The 18091-nt window shown below is 45.0% G+C and overlaps 1 protein-coding gene across 1 annotated transcript in view; it reads right to left on the bottom strand.

Moving 5' to 3' along the window:
- The window catches only part of LOC149450465 (cell surface glycoprotein CD200 receptor 1-A-like), a 69819-nt gene that overhangs the window by 24318 nt on the left and 27410 nt on the right, over positions 1-18091 (bottom strand). Inside the window, exon 2 of the mRNA XM_089691875.1 lies at positions 2269-2601. Coding sequence (XP_089548001.1) covers positions 2269-2601 — 333 coding nt within the window. The remainder of the gene's footprint in view (positions 1-2268; positions 2602-18091) is intronic.

Below are 18091 nucleotides of genomic sequence, written 5' to 3'. Positions count from 1 at the left end.
GCTATTCTCTCCTGTAGGGCCTTACCTGTTCCTCGCTCCAGCGCTGCACAGTCTTCCCGCGCCGGCTTCTGTGACAGCCGGGTGCCCACTGCGCATGCGCTGCGCTTTGTGAATGGTCCAGTGTTTTCTGGGACACATGCAGGTCCCAGAAGGCGCCGGGCCATTCACAAAGCGCAGCGCTTCTCGCTCATGCGCAGTGGGCACCCGGCTGTCACAGAAGCCGGCGCAGGAAGAAGAGGGAAAGACAACTCCGCGGAAGTGGGAGCGGGTACCTGTCAAATTCAGGTACCCGCTCCCCCTCCCTCCCCAAAGGTCAGCAGTCTCTGGTCATCCCCTGCACTGTCTGCAGTCTCTGGTCATCCCCTGTACTGTCTGCAGTCTCTGGTCATCCCCTGCACTGTCTGCAGTCTCTGGTTATTCCCTGCACTGTCTGCAGTCTCTGGTCATCTGTACTGTGTCCCTGGTATTTTCCCTGTACTATGTCCGCAGTCTCTGGTCATCTCCTGTACTGTGTCCGCAGTCTCTGGTCATCTCCTGTACTGTGTTCGCAGTCTTTGGTCATCTCCTGTACTGTGTCCGCAGTCTCTGGTCATCTCCTGTACTGTGTCCGCAGTCTCTGGTCATCTCCTGTACTGTGTCCGCAGTCTCTGGTCATCTCCTGTACTGTGTCCGCAGTCTCTGGTCATCTCCTGTACTGTGTCCGCAGTCTCTGGTCATCTCCTGTACTATGTCTGCAGTCCATTGGTTCAGAATATTTTTTTTCTTGTTTTTCGCCTCTAAAACCTAGGCGCGTCTTATGGAGCGAAAAATACGGTAACTCCAACATTAAACATATAAATAAAAAAAAATAAGAAGCCAATATATATGTGTATCAATAAAGTGCTTTCCCAACACCACATTAAGTAATGGGTGTCTAGGAGGAGCCTCTGCACGCCTTCACGTCACGCCACCGGATCAGGAGGTCCGGTGGCCATCATATTTATCCACTGGTCAGTGTATTCAAGAGCTCATGATTATTTGTATTGGTTACAATCACCCTGTACGCTCATTTTTATACCATAATATTCATAATAAATTTTACATTACTACACTATGAGCGTTTTCATCTCTATTACCTGGCACTTAGCCTTCACATCTCAGCCCATCATTCCAGGAGTCCCCCCAGGCTGGAGGATTTGGGAAATAGGTCCAGACCATCATCCCTGGCAGCTGTCACCTCAACAACCACCAGAGGATACCTTTATCATCAGGCTGTACCTTCACGGGACCTCCGGCTACATGGAATTTCTATGTGCACATTAAAATTGCACTTCCGGTGAGTGGGCAATTTTCCTACACCTTCATGTCAGGATGCTGGAATATACCCATTCGGATTGAAGTCATATATACTGCATTACTGGAATATACCCATTTGGATTGAAATCATATATATTACCTCGGACTGTTTACCATTCAGTTTACAGGACTTCTTCCTTTTTTGCCATATCTATGATAGTGTGTTTATCTGTATAGCGCTGCACACCCCATTTTTAGGTTGTATTCGTAGAAAGGCTTTGTGGTTCCTTTTTGTGCATTAGCAGCTTTATATGGTGCGCTCGCTAACTCACACATTTATATAAAAGGGTGTCGCATAAATCTAGAATGGTAAATAGATGAGAGTCCTATCAAAGGGTGTCACATTGATCCAGATAGGTCTTCTCCACCACTTGTGAGTAATATACGAATTTCCCACTCACCAGAACGTGTTGACCCCCAATATGAATGGTCAAATATGGATTGGATGGTCAAATAACATGCAAGCTGTAAGCTCTCATATGGTGGGTCTGCAGGCTCCCCATCTCTCAATAGTGGTTCTCAGAAGATCTCAAAATAAAGAGCGAATATCCATGAAATATATTCTAAATGTAGTATTTATTGAGGACCATGGTTCCAGATAAAATAGATAAAAAAACACACTCACATTGTGTGGTACCTAAACCCTGGCACCAGTCTGTACAGCCAATGTGGAGATATCATGTCTCTAAGGATCGTCGGCGTGCGTTCCAAGCCTCGTGTTAACGGGCCGGGTGTGACGTCATGCAGGACCCGGAAGTGACGGGATTGCGCTACTACATACATTTCACCTGGTGGTGTCTTCAGGAATATATTTTATGGATATTCCCTTTTTATTTTGAGTTCCTTTGAGAGCCACTATGAGAGTCACCAATACAAGTTTTTCAATAGGTGTCACGATAATGGTTTTTGGATTTATGTTTATATTAAACGTACCTATGACAACTTCCAGCAGTCTTCCCACTACTTGCTCCACCATAAAGGTTGCTGTACATCTATACAATCCACTGTCATGTATCTGTACAGGGTAAAGCCTCATAACTTGAATTGCTTCATTTTCGTTCTTGTATTCCCATGAAGAAGAGATTCGATGATCAGGTTCGACATTTTCACATTGTTCCTTGCCTAATCTGCACCAGGTCACATTGGGCAGATGGTCCTGGGAGCACAGATAGACTGGACATCTCAAGGAAAGTGTCATGCCTTCGGTCTGAGTGACCCTTGTACTTCTCTGGATATCTATTGATGGGATACAAGGTAACGAGAGCCCTGCAAAGAAAAGAGCACACAGATCAAACAGTTGTACATGTGTTAGTCTAATGCAGCCTTTTTCAAAAAGGGTACCTAGGTCCCATGGGGGGGGGGGCCTTCTCAGTATTTCAGGGGTGCCTTGGCAAAATGCCTAAAAATTGCCCCAAATTGCATACAAGCCAACAGGTGAATCAAGGCTGCTATTTTTTACTATAGGCTTTCATTGTGCAACATTACAATCTTATTTATTACAGGCAGGGCTTTTTTCCCAGAGAATAGGTGCAGGAACTCCCCCCTTCCGAGTCACCTCTTATTTTTACCCCCCACCCACCTCTGAGCGCTGTTCCTTGGTCCAATCCCCTCCCCACCTCCCAGTACTGCCCCTTTTATAGAATACAGACCCAAGTAAGTAATTTGTATGGAATTTGGTAATGGTAGCAAGAAAAGCAGTAAAAATAATTCCCTTGCAGCCGGTGACAATAGATCCCAACAGCAACAGTAGACCTTCCTACCAACAATAAACATCCTCCCCCACAGAAACACTCGACTATCCAGCAACATAAGACCCATCCCCACCAACAATAGATCCCCCACCAGCAACATAGACCTCCTCAGCAACAATAGACCCATCTCCGCAAAAATAGATCTTCTCCAGCAACAACAGATCCCTCAGCAGCCAACATCGATAGACTCTCCAGCACAGCCCAGCACCCCTTGCTATTACATACATCCAGCGCTGGAGTTGCTAGAACTGCGTTCCCTGCATTCCCGCTGAAAAAAAGCGCTTTACGTATACAGCGGTTAAAATAAGTATTGAACACGTTACCATTTTTCTCAGTAAATATATTTCTAAAGGTACTATTGACATAAAATTTTCAGCACATGTCAATAACAACCCATGGAATCCATACATACAAAGAAGCCAAAACAAATCAGTTCAGAAATTAAGTTATGTGTAATAAAATGGAATGACACAGGGAAAAATGATTGAACACGCAAACTGAAATTTATTTCCTACAAAATCCTATGTTGGTAATGACAGCTTTAAGGTACCTCCTGTATGGAGAAACTAGTCACATGCATTGCTCAGGTGTGATTTTGGCCCATTCTTCCACACAAACAGTCTTCAAATCTTGAAGATTCTGTGGGCCTCTATGAACTCCCCCTCACTCCCCCTCTCTGTTGGGGTCCCCCAAGGCTCCATCCTCGGGCCCCTTCTCTTCTCCATCTACACCTCCTCCTTTGGCCAACTCATACACTCTCACGGCTTCAACTACCACCTCTATGCCGACGACACACAAATCTATCTCTCAACCCCCCACCTCTCACCCTCAGTCTCCGCCCGAATCACACACCTACTGAGCGACACATCAGACTGGATGTCGCTCCACTTCCATAAACTGAACCTCTCCAAGACCGAGTTTCTTGTCTTCCCCCCCAGCCCGCACACCACCCCCGACTGACTGCTCCATCACGTCCAACAACACCACCATCAAACCTGCCCTGCAGGCCAGAGTACTTCTGGTGTCATTCTGGACTCCAACCTATCCTTCTAGCCCCAAGTCCAATCATTAACTAACTCATGCAGACTCCACCTCCGCAACATCACCAAAATCTGCACGTTCCTAACCCCAGAAACCACTAAACAGCTCATCCACTCCCTCATCGTATCACGACTCGACTACTGCAACTCCCTCCTCACTGGCCTGCCTCGCCGGTGGCTATCCCCGCTTCAGTCGATCCTGAATACGGCTGCCAGACTCATTCACCTTACCAACTGCTCCGTTTCCTCCACCCCCCTCTGCCACTCCCTCAACTGGCTTCCGATTGCACAACGGATCAAATTCAAAATCCTAACACTGACGTACAAAGCTGTCCACCACATAGCCCCAAACTACATCACTGACCTAATATCCAAGTACCACCCAAGACGCACACTCCGCTCCTCACAAGACCTCCTTCTCTCTAGTTCCCTGGTCTCCTCCTCCCATGCCCGCCTCCAGGACTTCTCCAGGGTGTCACCCATCCTCTGGAACTCCCTGCCCCAACCCATCAGATTATCACCTACTCTCCTCTCCTTTAGGCGCACCCTGAAAACCCACCTCTTCAGGGAAGCCTACTCCACCCCCTGCTAACTTGCCGATCTCCTCCACTCTTCCTACCACTCCATCCCCCACAGCTATCTCCTCCTGTACCACCATCCCTTCCCTCCTAGATTGTAAGCTCGAAAGAGCAGGGCCCTCGATCCCCTCATGTTTTGCATTGTATTGTTATTGTTCTGTCACATGTTCTGTCCCCCTTTGTAATGTACAGCGCTGAGCGAACTGTTGGCGCTTTATAAATACTGTATAATAATAATAATAACTCTGATCTTTAGTTCTTTCCATAGATTTTTTATTGGATCTAATTCTGGTGATTGGCTGGGCCATTCTATCAGCATTATTTTCTTTCTTTGAAACCAATCGAGAATTTCCTTGGCTCTGTGTTTGGGATCACCGTCTTGCTGAGCTGTCCACCCTCAATTCATCTTCATCATCCTGGTAGATGGTAGCAGATTTTTATTGAAAATATCTTGGTACTTTTTTCCATTCATCCTTACTTCAATGACATGAAGTTTGCCAATACCGTATGCTGAAAAACAGTCCCACACCATGATCCAAACAGTTCCCACCTCCAAACTTCACTGTTAGTACAGTGTTTTTAGGGTGATGTGCAGTGCCATGTGACCTCCAAACATGGTGTGTGTTATGGCATCCAAAGAGTTAAATTTTGGTCTCATCTGACCAGACTATATTCTCCCAGTATTTCACAGGATTGTCTAAATGTTGTGCAGCAAACTTTAAACCAGCTTCAACATACTTTTTCTTCAGCGATGGAGTCATGCATGGTGAGCATGCATACAGGCAGTGGCGGTTCAGTGCGTTACTTATTGTTTTCTTTGAAACAATTGTACCTGCTAAGTCCAGGTCTTTCTGAAGCTCTCCACAAGTGATCATTGAGTCTTGGACAACTCTTCTGATAATTCTTTTTACTCCTCTGTCAGAAATCTTGTGGGGAGTACCTCCTCATGACCAATTTATGATGAAATGATCTTCTTTCCACTTCCAGATTATGGCCCCAACAGTGCTCACTGTAACATTCAGAAGTTTAGAAATCCTTCTGTAACCAATGCCATCAGTATGTTTTGCAACAATAAGGTTGTGGGTTACATAGTCACATTGGCCAATCAGTGATCACATGATCGGGACCTCACACATAGATCCCGTCAGGGGCGGACTGACAACTCATGGGGCCCCCGGGCAATAGGGGATCATGGGGCCCCTGTGTCCTTACCCAAACTCAAAAAAGCCTATGAAAAAGGTACCAGGGGCATCTCATGGGGCCCCTCAATGACCCCGGGCCCTCGGGCAGTGCCCGAGTTTCCAAATGGTCAGTCCGGCCCTGGATCCTGTAAAGCGATCGGTGTTCCGCTGTGTTCTCCGGACACACTGGGCATTGGATCATGGTGCCGCGCGCTCGCAGGGAGCGTGCACAGGCAGGGAATTTATAAACGACCACCCGCTTCAGCACTGCACCGTCCAGCTGTTTATGTTAAGTGGTTAACCAGCAATATTTTGCATATTAATTATTTGTGGTCCCTCTTTCCCTTCTCAGAAGGGTGGAAAGTATGGCTGCACGTACTCAAGACCAGAGAAGTACTTCCGAGATAAATAACTCTGGGACACGTGTGAACATGTTTCCCTTCATCAACTTTTTTTTCACAGCATCTCTCCCCACAAGCATTTGCCTGGCTACCCCAGCGACCCTTCAGACAGGCTCAGGCCACATACTAAACTCTCTGTGGTTGCATGCAGCCCACGGGACAGTGCAAGGGCCTGCTTGATTGGATAAAGTGTGATTGGATAGATGGTGATTCTCCTATGATATAGTTTTGGCAAATCTAAAGGAGATTGTACAGAGATTTAACAATCAGATTATATAGTGTATGTCCACCTTTATACACATAAAATTGCCTAGTTGCTCTTTCAGTGTCATTAATTGTTAATGGCACACCAAACACAGAAACAAGCACACATTTTGCCACAGGAAAAAACGAGTTACAAATGCAGCAAAACGTGCATTAAAAAACGTGCAACTCGCACCACGCTAAAAATGTCCCATTAACTACTTTGCCACGTGTAGCACAGCACATTGCAATCAACAGGCTGCCGTATGTTTGTCACTGGAAAATGAGCCAAAAAACATGCATTCTCGCTACTCTTGGTGTGAATGGGGCCTGAAAGGGAAATTGGTTTGTTTACACAAGGACAATGAGGCTCCATTCACATCTGTGTGTTTCCGAATGCATGGTAATCTGCCCAGAAAATGCACACTTTGCACATGCGTTTCAGAAACACACTTCATATGAGCATTGTGGTTGTGTTGTCATTTCATGTTAACCCCCCTGGCGGTATTCCCGAGTGTAGCTCGGGGTAAAGTTTTAGCATCAAAAGCGGTAACCCCGTCCTACACTCGGGAATACACTGCAGTGTTGCTCTGGGATCCCTCCAGCACTTACCTTGTCCTGCGCTCCCGCGATGTCCCTCTTGCAGTGTCCCCGGCCATCTCCTCCGGCTGATGCCGGCATCTGTTTTCTGGGTTCCATTCCCTGCGACGTCGGGACGTAAGGGGCCGGAACTGGCAGGAAATTTTAAAATGTTAAAACATGACATTCACCAAATTCACTAAAATCACATAGTATAACATTCCTGTATCAAACCATTTCACATACATTGTGTCCCGAGTGCTTTGTCCGGCGCCCTGCCTGCATTTTTACTGTTCTTTCTGCCTGGAAACTGAGAAACGTCCATGGCGTCCAAAAAGCGTCCCTTTAGGTCAAAAGCGGTTTTAGACCGGCTAAAGAACAGTAAATCAGAACCACTTGCAGAATTGAGTGATAATGATTCGTGGGGGAAATTCCTCATCAGACACTGAAAACGATTTTGCGACTTTGCTCAGCGATGTGCGAACTTGGCGCTCTATTACACATTTCAGTGTTTTTGGTTTGATTATATTATTGAACTAAATTTGTTATTATATTATTATTTTTTATGATTATTTATTAAATTAGAATTTAGGATTTCATGTTTCAGATTGTAACATACCCGGGATGTTTACTAGACTCTTGTTTGGACAGATTTCAGTGAGTTATTACTAAAAATTACAGGCCTACAATAAAAAAACTACATATTTCCGTGTAAAAAAATGTACCGCTTTGAGCACAAAAATACTGACATAATCATACCGCTAGGGAGGTTAAAGACACCCCAAGTGCGGCAAACGTATTAAAAACTGCGGTAACGCACCGTGCTCCACTCCAAAAAAAGTTCTGGTGCTTCTCTGGAGCGATTGTTGTGTATATGGCAGCCTATTCAAGTGAATGGGCTGCGCTATGTGTGTCGAGTGAAAACACTCCAAAACACCCAAACAAATGCATGCGGGAATTTGAGTCTTCACTACGTGGAGATGTTAATGGGCCCTGACAACTGAGTCTCCATCCGCTCCCTCCTATGTACTTGATGGTCATACACTATGCAATCTGTACAATCTCTGTACATTTTCCTTTAGATTTGCCAGAACTAGAATAGGAGGACACACCTGAACAATCTATTCAATTTGTATCAAATCAGACAGGCCCTTGCACTACATAGCTGATGGGAGATCTAAAGGAGATTGTACAGGAAGTGGGTGAAAGGTGTATTGTAATGAGGGAGGTGTGGTTCAGAGTGGTGAGCACACCCTACCACGCCCTTGTGATGCAACAAGGAAGTGAAGGCTTCTGGGAGATGGCCTACAGGAAGTGAATGCTGAGCAACTATCTACAGGAAGTGATGGAATCTGGAAATAAGTTTAAAATTTTAAATAAATTGAAAGAAATGAAACCTCTCGTGGATGAGGTAAGTTAGAGAAAAGCACATTGGGATGGCTGGGCCAGAAATGGTACTGGAAAACATTTCAATTATTATGAAAAGTGGAATTCTGCCCAAAAAAGTGAACTTATCCTTTAAACTAAAGTGATTGTTAATAAAAACAAATCCAAACTTTATTGGTATATGCAATTCTTTGCTTAATATATAAAAGAAGGTCTTGGTCCATATGGACTTTGAATACGAATGTTTCCTAACATTAAGAATGTTACTCATACATTCATACAAGTTTGGAAAGCTAATTTGGCAAAATATTCCCAAGGATAGAGTCATTGATGACACAATAAGAATGAAATTGAGGCGATTGATATGGAAATCAGACAACTGTATACAAAAAATGCTAATTTATTTTATCTATTAAGTCTCCAAATTCAAGAAAGGGGACTGAAAAATTTTCTGGAGAAAGTTGATGTAGAACCCTCCTAATGAAGTGTAAGCTGACAAGCAAATTTGGTTAACTCCACTGTAATCAGAGGAGCAAGGGTTGAATAATAAAGCCGGCCATAGTCGGTTAGAATCACGGCCAGTTCAGCAGGGACCATCCGAGATTCGAACCATGTATGGGCAGGCCGAATCATTGATTGCTGAACTTGGGTACAACCAATTTTACATGCAATTATTGCTAGCAGCTATTATACCCGTTTGCAGTAATCATTGTGTTCTCCTGGTGGGGTTGGTTCCACCTGCCAAGAGAACACAATGGCTCTGCGGGAGGGATTCCCCCCATCGACACTGCCTGTGTTGATGGGGGAACAGAGCAATTTTCTTTCCTGTAACCACCATCTATGGCCAGCTTTAGGACAGCTCAGTGTCTCACAGGCTGCTGCTATGATTGCTTCCCCTCGTCTTCTAGAGGACTGTAGAATCATAGTGGGAGGAAGATTAGGGCACGCAGCCTGAATATTTATGGAACTGTAGGAAATTACTTAGGAGGTATGCCAAGTATGTGGTGAGAGAACCCATAAATAGTCTGAGGCCTGACCAGCAGGGTGCAGAATTCCTGTGTCCAGATCCTGCAGGAGGAGACCCCTGTGCTGGGGGACTCTGCCCTTGGGGCAGAAGTCTGAAGGTGCCATTAGGAAGACAAAGAGGTCCCAGCTAGACTTACAGTAGCTGGGGGGGCCTATTCAAAAGCTTGAGTCCAGGGATGAAGTTGGGTCTGGAGAAGCTCACTGGAGAAGTTGGGTATAGAGATAGCCAGAATGAAGATGGTGGGAAAGGGTCCAGCTGTCCTGTGGTGGTGTGAGTCTACATCTCCCTCCCTAGGAAGAGCCTGGTGGACATCAGCAGGAGGCAACCAATGATCCTGTGGCTATGTGAGTACACGACCCCAGTGCTGACGAGTAGTGCCTGTGTGTAGCTTTTAAACACTAGAAGAAGTACAGGTCACCAACAGCATTGAGATCCTATTCGACATTCGTAGTTTGCACAGTGCAGCCAGAAAGTGGAGAGGTCCTCAGGTTATTCAGTTTTACAGTTTATCAGTTTCCCATGCTCCCTTTCCCCATCCAAGTTCATAGTTTCCAAAAAAACCCAAAAAGAAACCCCTAGACTGATTTTGGAGCCAGGGGGAGAATTAAGAAGATGCTATATGCCTGGCTGTGCATGCTCTAAGTGGAGAGATAGGACCAAGTTCACATGGGGGCGTGCTAGACTAATAGAAGTGCACTATACTAAATAAATAATAATTCAAAAAGACTGCCAATAATGAAGGAGTCGTGTACAAGTGGTTCAATAACCATCGACAAGGCATATCTGGCTTTGGCAAAACTAATGTTAGGGAAGATAAGCACGAAGAAACTGAAACTGACTCTGATTCCTCTGCTTCTTCTTTTCATATACAGATGACATAGAAATCTAGGCAAAATGGAAGTACACCAAAATAGATGTCATGCAAAAGAGGTTTCGATAGTGGTGAGTATAATGCACAAGGTGCCATATCTAAGAGACGTATGGTCTCACCTAAAGAGAGAGACACAAAAATGGTGGCTATAGGGAGGTTGGTTTTGAGTTGGCTCTGCTTCTGTTCATGTCTGGTCTGAATCTAAATTACAGCCCTTGTGACAACAGTGGAGCATTCCTGAGCAATGTGCATTGGCACTGCCACTTGTAGTCTCCATTGAGTGAGTGAGTGACAATGTAAGAGAACAATTGGGAGACAGGGACCAGGAGTGTTGTCCTCTTGTGGCTTGGACCTAGGAGACTTTGTCAAACTCTGGATGACTTTGGTACTCCTGGGGAATGGGAACCAGTGTGGAGGACCTCTTGATAAATTGACAAACTTGACAGATCTGCCACCAATGGAGATCAGAAAAAGAAAGTTATGAGCTATTCCTAAGGGGTTCTTTGCTTGGGATAAATTGCAAGGTGCATTAGCCTCCAGGAACACTGTCAAAGCTCAAGACTAGCACTGCTGTCTGGCATCATGATCTATCATTGCTCACTGCTTTGCAGAAGGAGCTGCTATTCTGTCTTGCAGTTGTTCACAGGAAGGTTGTGGCTTGTGGTCTATATCACAAATATATCAAGTATCTCATTAGCGGTTTTCAGCCTCTACTGCTATGCGATACATTTTTTATAAAGGCAATGCTGTTATTTTTAGTTATTCTCATCGACACTTTAGTTCCTTTTGACCTACTTACCCTGGCATTGGTTTTAATAGTCTCTGATTTACAGCAAAAGTTTCAGACAGTGGCAGTTAAAGCTGAGTTCCACTCAAAAGTGGAAGCTCCACTTATTTGCCTCCCCCCCCCCCCCCCACTGTCATATTTGGCACCTTTGAGAGGGGAGCGGGTACCTGGTTTTTACAGGTACCCGCTCCCACTTCCAGCTCAGTTCACCGCGGTGAAGTGAGCCGGAAGCTCGGCCCCCTTCTCCCCCCCGTAGTCTCCTGGGAACTTTCACAGGTTCCAGGATACTGCCAGACCAATTAGGAGGCGCAGTGTGACTTGCGCATGCGCAGTGGGCACCAGGCTGTGAAGTCGCACGCTGTCACAGCCTGGTGCCCACAGTTGAGGTGCCGGCACCGTGGAGGAGAGAAGGAGAGAAGGGACGGCGCAGGTGAGAACATCGCTGGACTCTGGGACAGGTAAGTGTCTGTTTAAGTTTTTGTAGCTGCTGACTTTTAATGAACACAAAAACGGCTGGAACTCCACTTTAAGTCTAAAGAAGAAATAAAAAAAGGTCCACCTGCAAGTAATTGTTATAATGTGCACCCCATACAAGAACATTATGGCATTCTTACCCTAAAATGAAGCCCTCCAGCGGTGCGCTGTCACCACTGACAGGACTTCCATCTTCCCGGGCTCCAGTTGTATGAATGTTTGAGCCGTGATGACGTCACTCCCACGCATATGCGCAGAAGTCATAGCCGCAGCACGGAACTCTGAAGGTACAGCACAGTTATGCAGTCCCCTCAGAGTGCATGTGCCGTTGACGTCACCGGCTGCATCTCATGTGAATATCTCCTAAACAGTGCAAGTTTAGGAGATACTGTACCTACAGGTAAGTCTTACCTACAGATACAACTTACAAATTGGACTTCACTACCACTTTTAAGTGACTATGTTGCTGGTTTAAAAAATTGAAAAAAGGAAAAACCTGCAGTAGAAGAGTTTATACTCACCTGTCTATCTGCTCATTCTTGGAATCTTCACTCTCTTGCAAAGCTATGGCTTATAGTAGAATTCTCAGCAGGCATCTGACACACTCAGGAGTGTTGGATGATAAACATTCTAATGCAGCTTTTCTCAACCTTTTCAACACAGAGGAACCCTTGAAATAGATATAAATATATATAGCGCTGCATTGTTTTTCTGCTCTCTGGGAACCACTGCAAAAAAATGACTATACAGCTGTGCTCAAAGGTTTGCATACCCCGACAGAAATTGTGAAATGTTGGCATTGATATTGAAAATATGACCGAGCTCTTGGTGCCGGCCGAATGCAAATGTGCGGCCACCCGGCGTCTGGGCCTAAATGCCAATCGGCTGCACATTTGCCTTCTATTAAAAAAAACATATGTGCTGAGAGCGCGCGCTCTGCACACCTGTTTGGTACTCACGGAAAGGTCCTGATCTCTTCTTTCAATCGGGACTTTTCCCAGTCATGTGAGTGCCGTGACAGCGAATCACGGCGGTCACATGACCCAAAAACCCCGCCCTGCCTCCCGGATTCTGGAACCCGTAGCCTTCTTATTCTTTAGGAATAACTCACTGAAATCTCTCCGAACAAGAGTCTAGTAAACATCCCGGGTATGATAAAATTTGAAACACGAAATCATAAATTATAATTTAATAAATAATCATAAAAAATAATATAATAATAAATTTAATTCAATAATATAATAAAACCAAAAACACTGAAATGTGAAATATAGCGCCAAGTTCGCATATCGCTGAGCAAAGTCGCAAAATCGTTTTCAGTGTCTGATGAGGAATTTCCCCCACGAATCATTATCACTCAATTCTGCAAGTGGTTCTAATTTACTATCGTTGTTCTCTAGCCGGTCTAAAACCGCTTTTGACCTAAAGGGACGCTTTTTGGACGCCGTGGACGTTTCTCAGTTTCCAGGCAGAAAGAACGGTAAAAATGCAGGCAGGGCGCCGGACAAAGCACTCGGGACAAAATGTATGTGAAATGGTTTGATACAGGAATGTTTTACTATGTGATTTTAGTGAATTTAGTGAATGTCACTTTTACAACTTTCAAATTGCCCGCCGGTTCCGTCCCCTGTATGTCCTGACGTCGCAGGGAACGGAACCCAGAAGACAGATGCCGGCATCGGCCAGAGGACATTGCCGAGGACACTGCAGGGGGGACATCGCGTGAGCGCAGGATAAGGTAAGTGAAGCAGAGATCCTGGAGCAACGCTACAAGGTATCTCCGAGTGTAGCTCGGGGTTACCGCTTGTGGTGCTGAAACTTTACCCCGAGCTACACTCGGGAATACCGCCAGGGGGGTTAAAGGGCCGGGAGGCGCCAGCGCCAAGGGGTTAAGGATAATGATCATATGAAACCATTTATTATCACATCAAATATCCCCTGGAATGTTTGGCTTTGGTACAGACATACAAGGTGACACACACCGGTTAAAATGGCAATTAAAGGATAATTTCCCACATCTGTGGCAAGTTTGTGATGCACCTGTAATTTGTAATTAAACTTAGTTGTATCAGTGAACAATACAGAAATAACACCGACAACCAGTTAAAATAGTGAAAAATTGACCCAACCTTTCTGTTGTGTGTCTCTGTGTGCCACATGGAGCATGGAGAAGAGAAAGAGCAGCAAAGAATTGTCTGAGAATCTGAGAACAAAAATTGCATGGACAATCTCAAGGTCCACTGTGCGCAACATTGTCAACAAGTTTACAGCCCATGGCACTGTAGCTAATCTCCCTGGAAGTGGATTAAAGAGAAAAAATGATCAGAGATTGCAACCAAGGATTGTTCGAGTGATGGTTAAAGAACCTCGATCAACTGCCATACAAATTCAAGCTGACCTTCAGGCAGAGGGTACAGCTTTGTCAGCTCGCACTATGCATCACCATCTGAATTTAAAGGGATACTAGGGTAGGAGTCCTAGGAGGACCCCATTGCTGATACAGAAACCTAAAAAAAACAGATTGGAGTTTGCCAAAAGTTACCTGAGGCAGCCAAAATCCTTTTGGGAGAATGTGCTGTGGACAGATGAAACAAAATCACAGCTTTTTGGTGAAACCCATCATTCTACTTTTATTGTTTGTTTTTTGTTTTTTTAATGAAGCCTTTAACCGCTTGCCGCCCTGCCACTGTGTATATACGTGTGCAGGGCGGCAGTGGAGCGCAAAACCACGTTTAAAAACGGGTTCCGCGCTCCCGACACTTTCGCCGGCAGGGGGCGCGCACGCGCGCTCCCGCCGACCTGCGGGTGACACGATTTGATCCAGGAGGGATCAATCATTAGATTTCAGCCAGTGATTTCTGGCTGAAATCACATGATCGGTCCCTGTCCTATCCTGTCCTGTGTTGACATACACACAGGGCAGGATATGATGTCATTCTTCTCTGCCTGGACACATTCCGTTCCAGACAGAGAAGAAGACATCCAAAAAGTGAGTACACAAGCACTACACTACAGTTAGAACACACCTAGGACACATTTAACCCCCTGATCGCCCCCCCCCCCCAGTTAACCCTTCACTGCCCTGTCACCAGTGTCACTGATCAGTGAAGCGATTTTTACTGATCAGTGTCGCTGGCGACTTCCGATAGAGTTAGCGCCCCTCCCAGATAGCGCCAGATTGCCCTCCAGTACACCAGTAATCCCGTTTAACCCCTTGATCACCCCCCCCCCTCTCCAGTTAACCCCTTCACTGCCCTGTCACCCAGTGTCACTGATCAGTGAACCAATTTTTACTGATCACTGCATCAGTGTCGCTGGCGACTTCCGATAGAGTTAGCGCCCCTCCCAGATAGCGCCAGTTTGCCCGCCAGTACACCAGTAATCCTGTTTAACCCCTTGATCGCCCCCCCAGTTAACCCCTGCACTGCCCTGTCACCAGTGTCACTGATCAGTGAACCAATTTTTACTGATCACTGTATCAGTGTCGCTGGCGACTTCCGATAGAGTTAGCGCCCCTCCCAGATAGCGCCAGATTGCCCGCCAGTACACCAGTAATCCCATTTAACCCCTTGATCGCCCCCCCCCTCCAGTTAAACCCTTCACTGCCCTGTCACCCAGTGTCACTGATCAGTGAACCAATTTTTACTGATCACTGTATCAGTGTCGCTGGCGACTTCCGATAGAGTTAGCGCCCCTCCCAGATAGCGCCAGTTTGCCCGCCAGTACACCAGTAATCCCGTTTAACCCCTTGATCGCCCCCCCAGTTAACCCCTTCACTCCCCTGTCACCAGTGTCACTGATCAGTGAACCAATTTTTACTGATCACTGTATCAGTGTCGCTGGCGACTTCCGATAGAGTTAGCGCCCCTCCCAGATAGCGCCAGTTTGCCTGCTAGTGCACCAGAAATCCCATTTAACCCCTTGATCGCCCCCCTCCCCCCCCCAGTTAACCCCTTCACTGCCCTGTCACCAGTGTCATTGATTACAGTGAACAGATTTTTACTGATCACTGTATTAGTGTCACTGGTGACTTCCGATAGTGTTAGCGCCCCTCCTAGATAGCGCCAGTTTGCCCGCTAATGCACGGGATTTTTTTTACCAAAAACATGTAGCAGAATACATTTTGGCTTAAATTTATGACTAACTTTGAGTTTACTATATATTTTTTATAGCTGAAAGTAGAAATAATGTTTTTTTTCAAAATTTTTGTGGTTTTTTTGTTTATAGCGCAAAAAATAAAAAGCGCACAGGTGATCAAATACCACCAAAAGAAAGCTCTATTTGTGTGAAAAAAAGGACGTAATTTTCGTTTGGGTGCAGCATTGCATGACCGCGCAATTATCATTTGAGTTAGTGCAGCGCTGTATAGCAAAAAAAGGCATAAATTACAGTATCTATACCATAGTTTGTAGACGCTATAACTTTCACACAAAGCAATCAATATACACTTATTGGAATTTTTTTTACCAAAAACATGTAGCAGAATACATTTTGGCTTAAATTTATGACTAACTTTGAGTTTACGATATATTTTTTATAGCTGAAAGTAGAAAATATTGTTTTTTTTCAAAATTTTCGTGGTTTTTTTGTTTATAGCGCAAAAAATAAAAAGCGCACAGGTGATCAAATACCACCAAAAGAAAGCTCTATTTATGTGAAAAAAAGGACGTAAATTTTGTTTGGGTACAGCATTGCATGACCGCGCAATTATCATTTGAATTAGTGCAGCGCCAAACAGCAAAAAAAGGCCTGGTCATTAAGGGGGGTAAATCTTCTGGGGCTCAAGTGGTTAAAGAAAAGAATCCAGTCCCTACAGTCACACATGGTGGAGATTCACTGATGTTTTGGGGTTGCTTTGCTGCTTCAGGCACTTGATGTCTTGACCGTGTGCATTGCATTATGAAATCTGAAGGCTACCAAAGAATTCTGGGGTGCAATGTAAGGCCCAGTGTCAGAAAGTGGGGTCTCCATCAGAGGTCATGGGTCTTACAGCAGGACACTGACCCAAGGCACATGTCAAAAAGCATGCAGAAATTGTTTAAGACAAGGCGCTGGAGAGAACTGAACTGGCCAGCAATGAGTCCAGATCTCAATCCCATAGAGCTCCTGTGAAGAAACATGAGAATGCCGAAACATTTGTAATTGCAACAATTTTCTGGGCGAAGTGGTGCATTATCTCACAGAAATGCAGGGGTGCCAATATTTTTGGCCATGACTTTATAAATAATGCAATGCAACCTCATACATATTACCAATCGGGAAACATCCAACGTCCCAAAATGAAACAAGTCCCTCTATGTTCCTTAACACGTCACATTTGGGTTTATTTACTAAAGCTGTATAGTTCAAAACCATGCTCACTTCTGCATTGAAACCAATCAGCTTCTAACCTCAGCTTGTTCAATGAAATGTTGGCAATAAAACCTGGAAGCTGATTGGTTTCTATGCAGAAGTGAGCCTCATTTGCACTCTCCAGCTTTCTTAAAACCCCACTGCTTATGCTTCCAATATCATTGTAGTGCTCAAGTCCACTTTCCATCACCTTTGTGCTCAACACCAGAAGTGTTCCCACCTTCTCTCCATGACCCATATATTATATTAGGTTATAAATCATGTTTCCCCTTTTATGGGGTCCTCTGATTTCCATTTCCAGCAGCTTCTAACTTCAGTATGTTCAGTTAAGCTTTGCCAATAAAACCTGGAAGCTGATTGGTTTCTATACAGAGCTTCACCAGATTCTGCATTTTCCAGCTTTAGTGAATAACCCCCAGTGGGTCATCAGCGGCTTGTATATATACACAATGCTCCAGTTGCTTCCTGATTCATGTGTGCATGATGATGTCACCCAAGCTCCATCGAATATGTTTCGTCACAACCACGTGACTTCCTTAGTGAATCCCCCTGAGGAAGCCACGTGGTTGTGACAAAATGCTTAGAATGCTTAGAATATTTCTTCTGGGACACTCACGGAAAGGTTTCTTCACAGTGAGAGCTGTGAAAATGTGGAATAGACTCCTTCAAGAGTTGGTTCTGGCCAGCTCAGTGGATTGCTTCAAAAAAGTCCTGGATTCTTTCTTAGATACACAGAATATAACTGGATATAACATTTATAGGTAAAGTTGATGCAGGGAATATCCGATTGCCTCTCGGGGGATCAGGGAGGAATTTTTTTCCCAGCAGGAGCAAATTGGATCGTGCTTTGCTGGTTTTTTTCCTTCCCCTGGATCAACTGTGGGTGTAGGATTATAACTTTTTTTTTTTCTATGGTTGAACTGGATGGACTTTTGTCTTTTTTCAGCCAGACTAACTATGTAACTCACATGCCAAGTTGCATAGAAGATGACTAGTTATTATACTGAGAAGAAATGAAAAAAAAAAGGCATAGGATTGCCCTTTCTCTCCCTTTTTATGCCAGAGGAACCCTTGAACTAATTTTGA

Source organism: Staurois parvus, unplaced genomic scaffold (genome assembly GCF_062004578.1).
Source record: "Staurois parvus isolate SC_StPar_1 unplaced genomic scaffold, SC_StPar_1.0 ptg000574l, whole genome shotgun sequence".
In the NCBI taxonomy this organism is placed as follows: Eukaryota; Metazoa; Chordata; class Amphibia; order Anura; family Ranidae; genus Staurois; species Staurois parvus.
The sequence above is the reverse complement of the archived record's forward strand: the minus strand, read 5'-3'. Positions and strand labels throughout refer to the sequence as shown.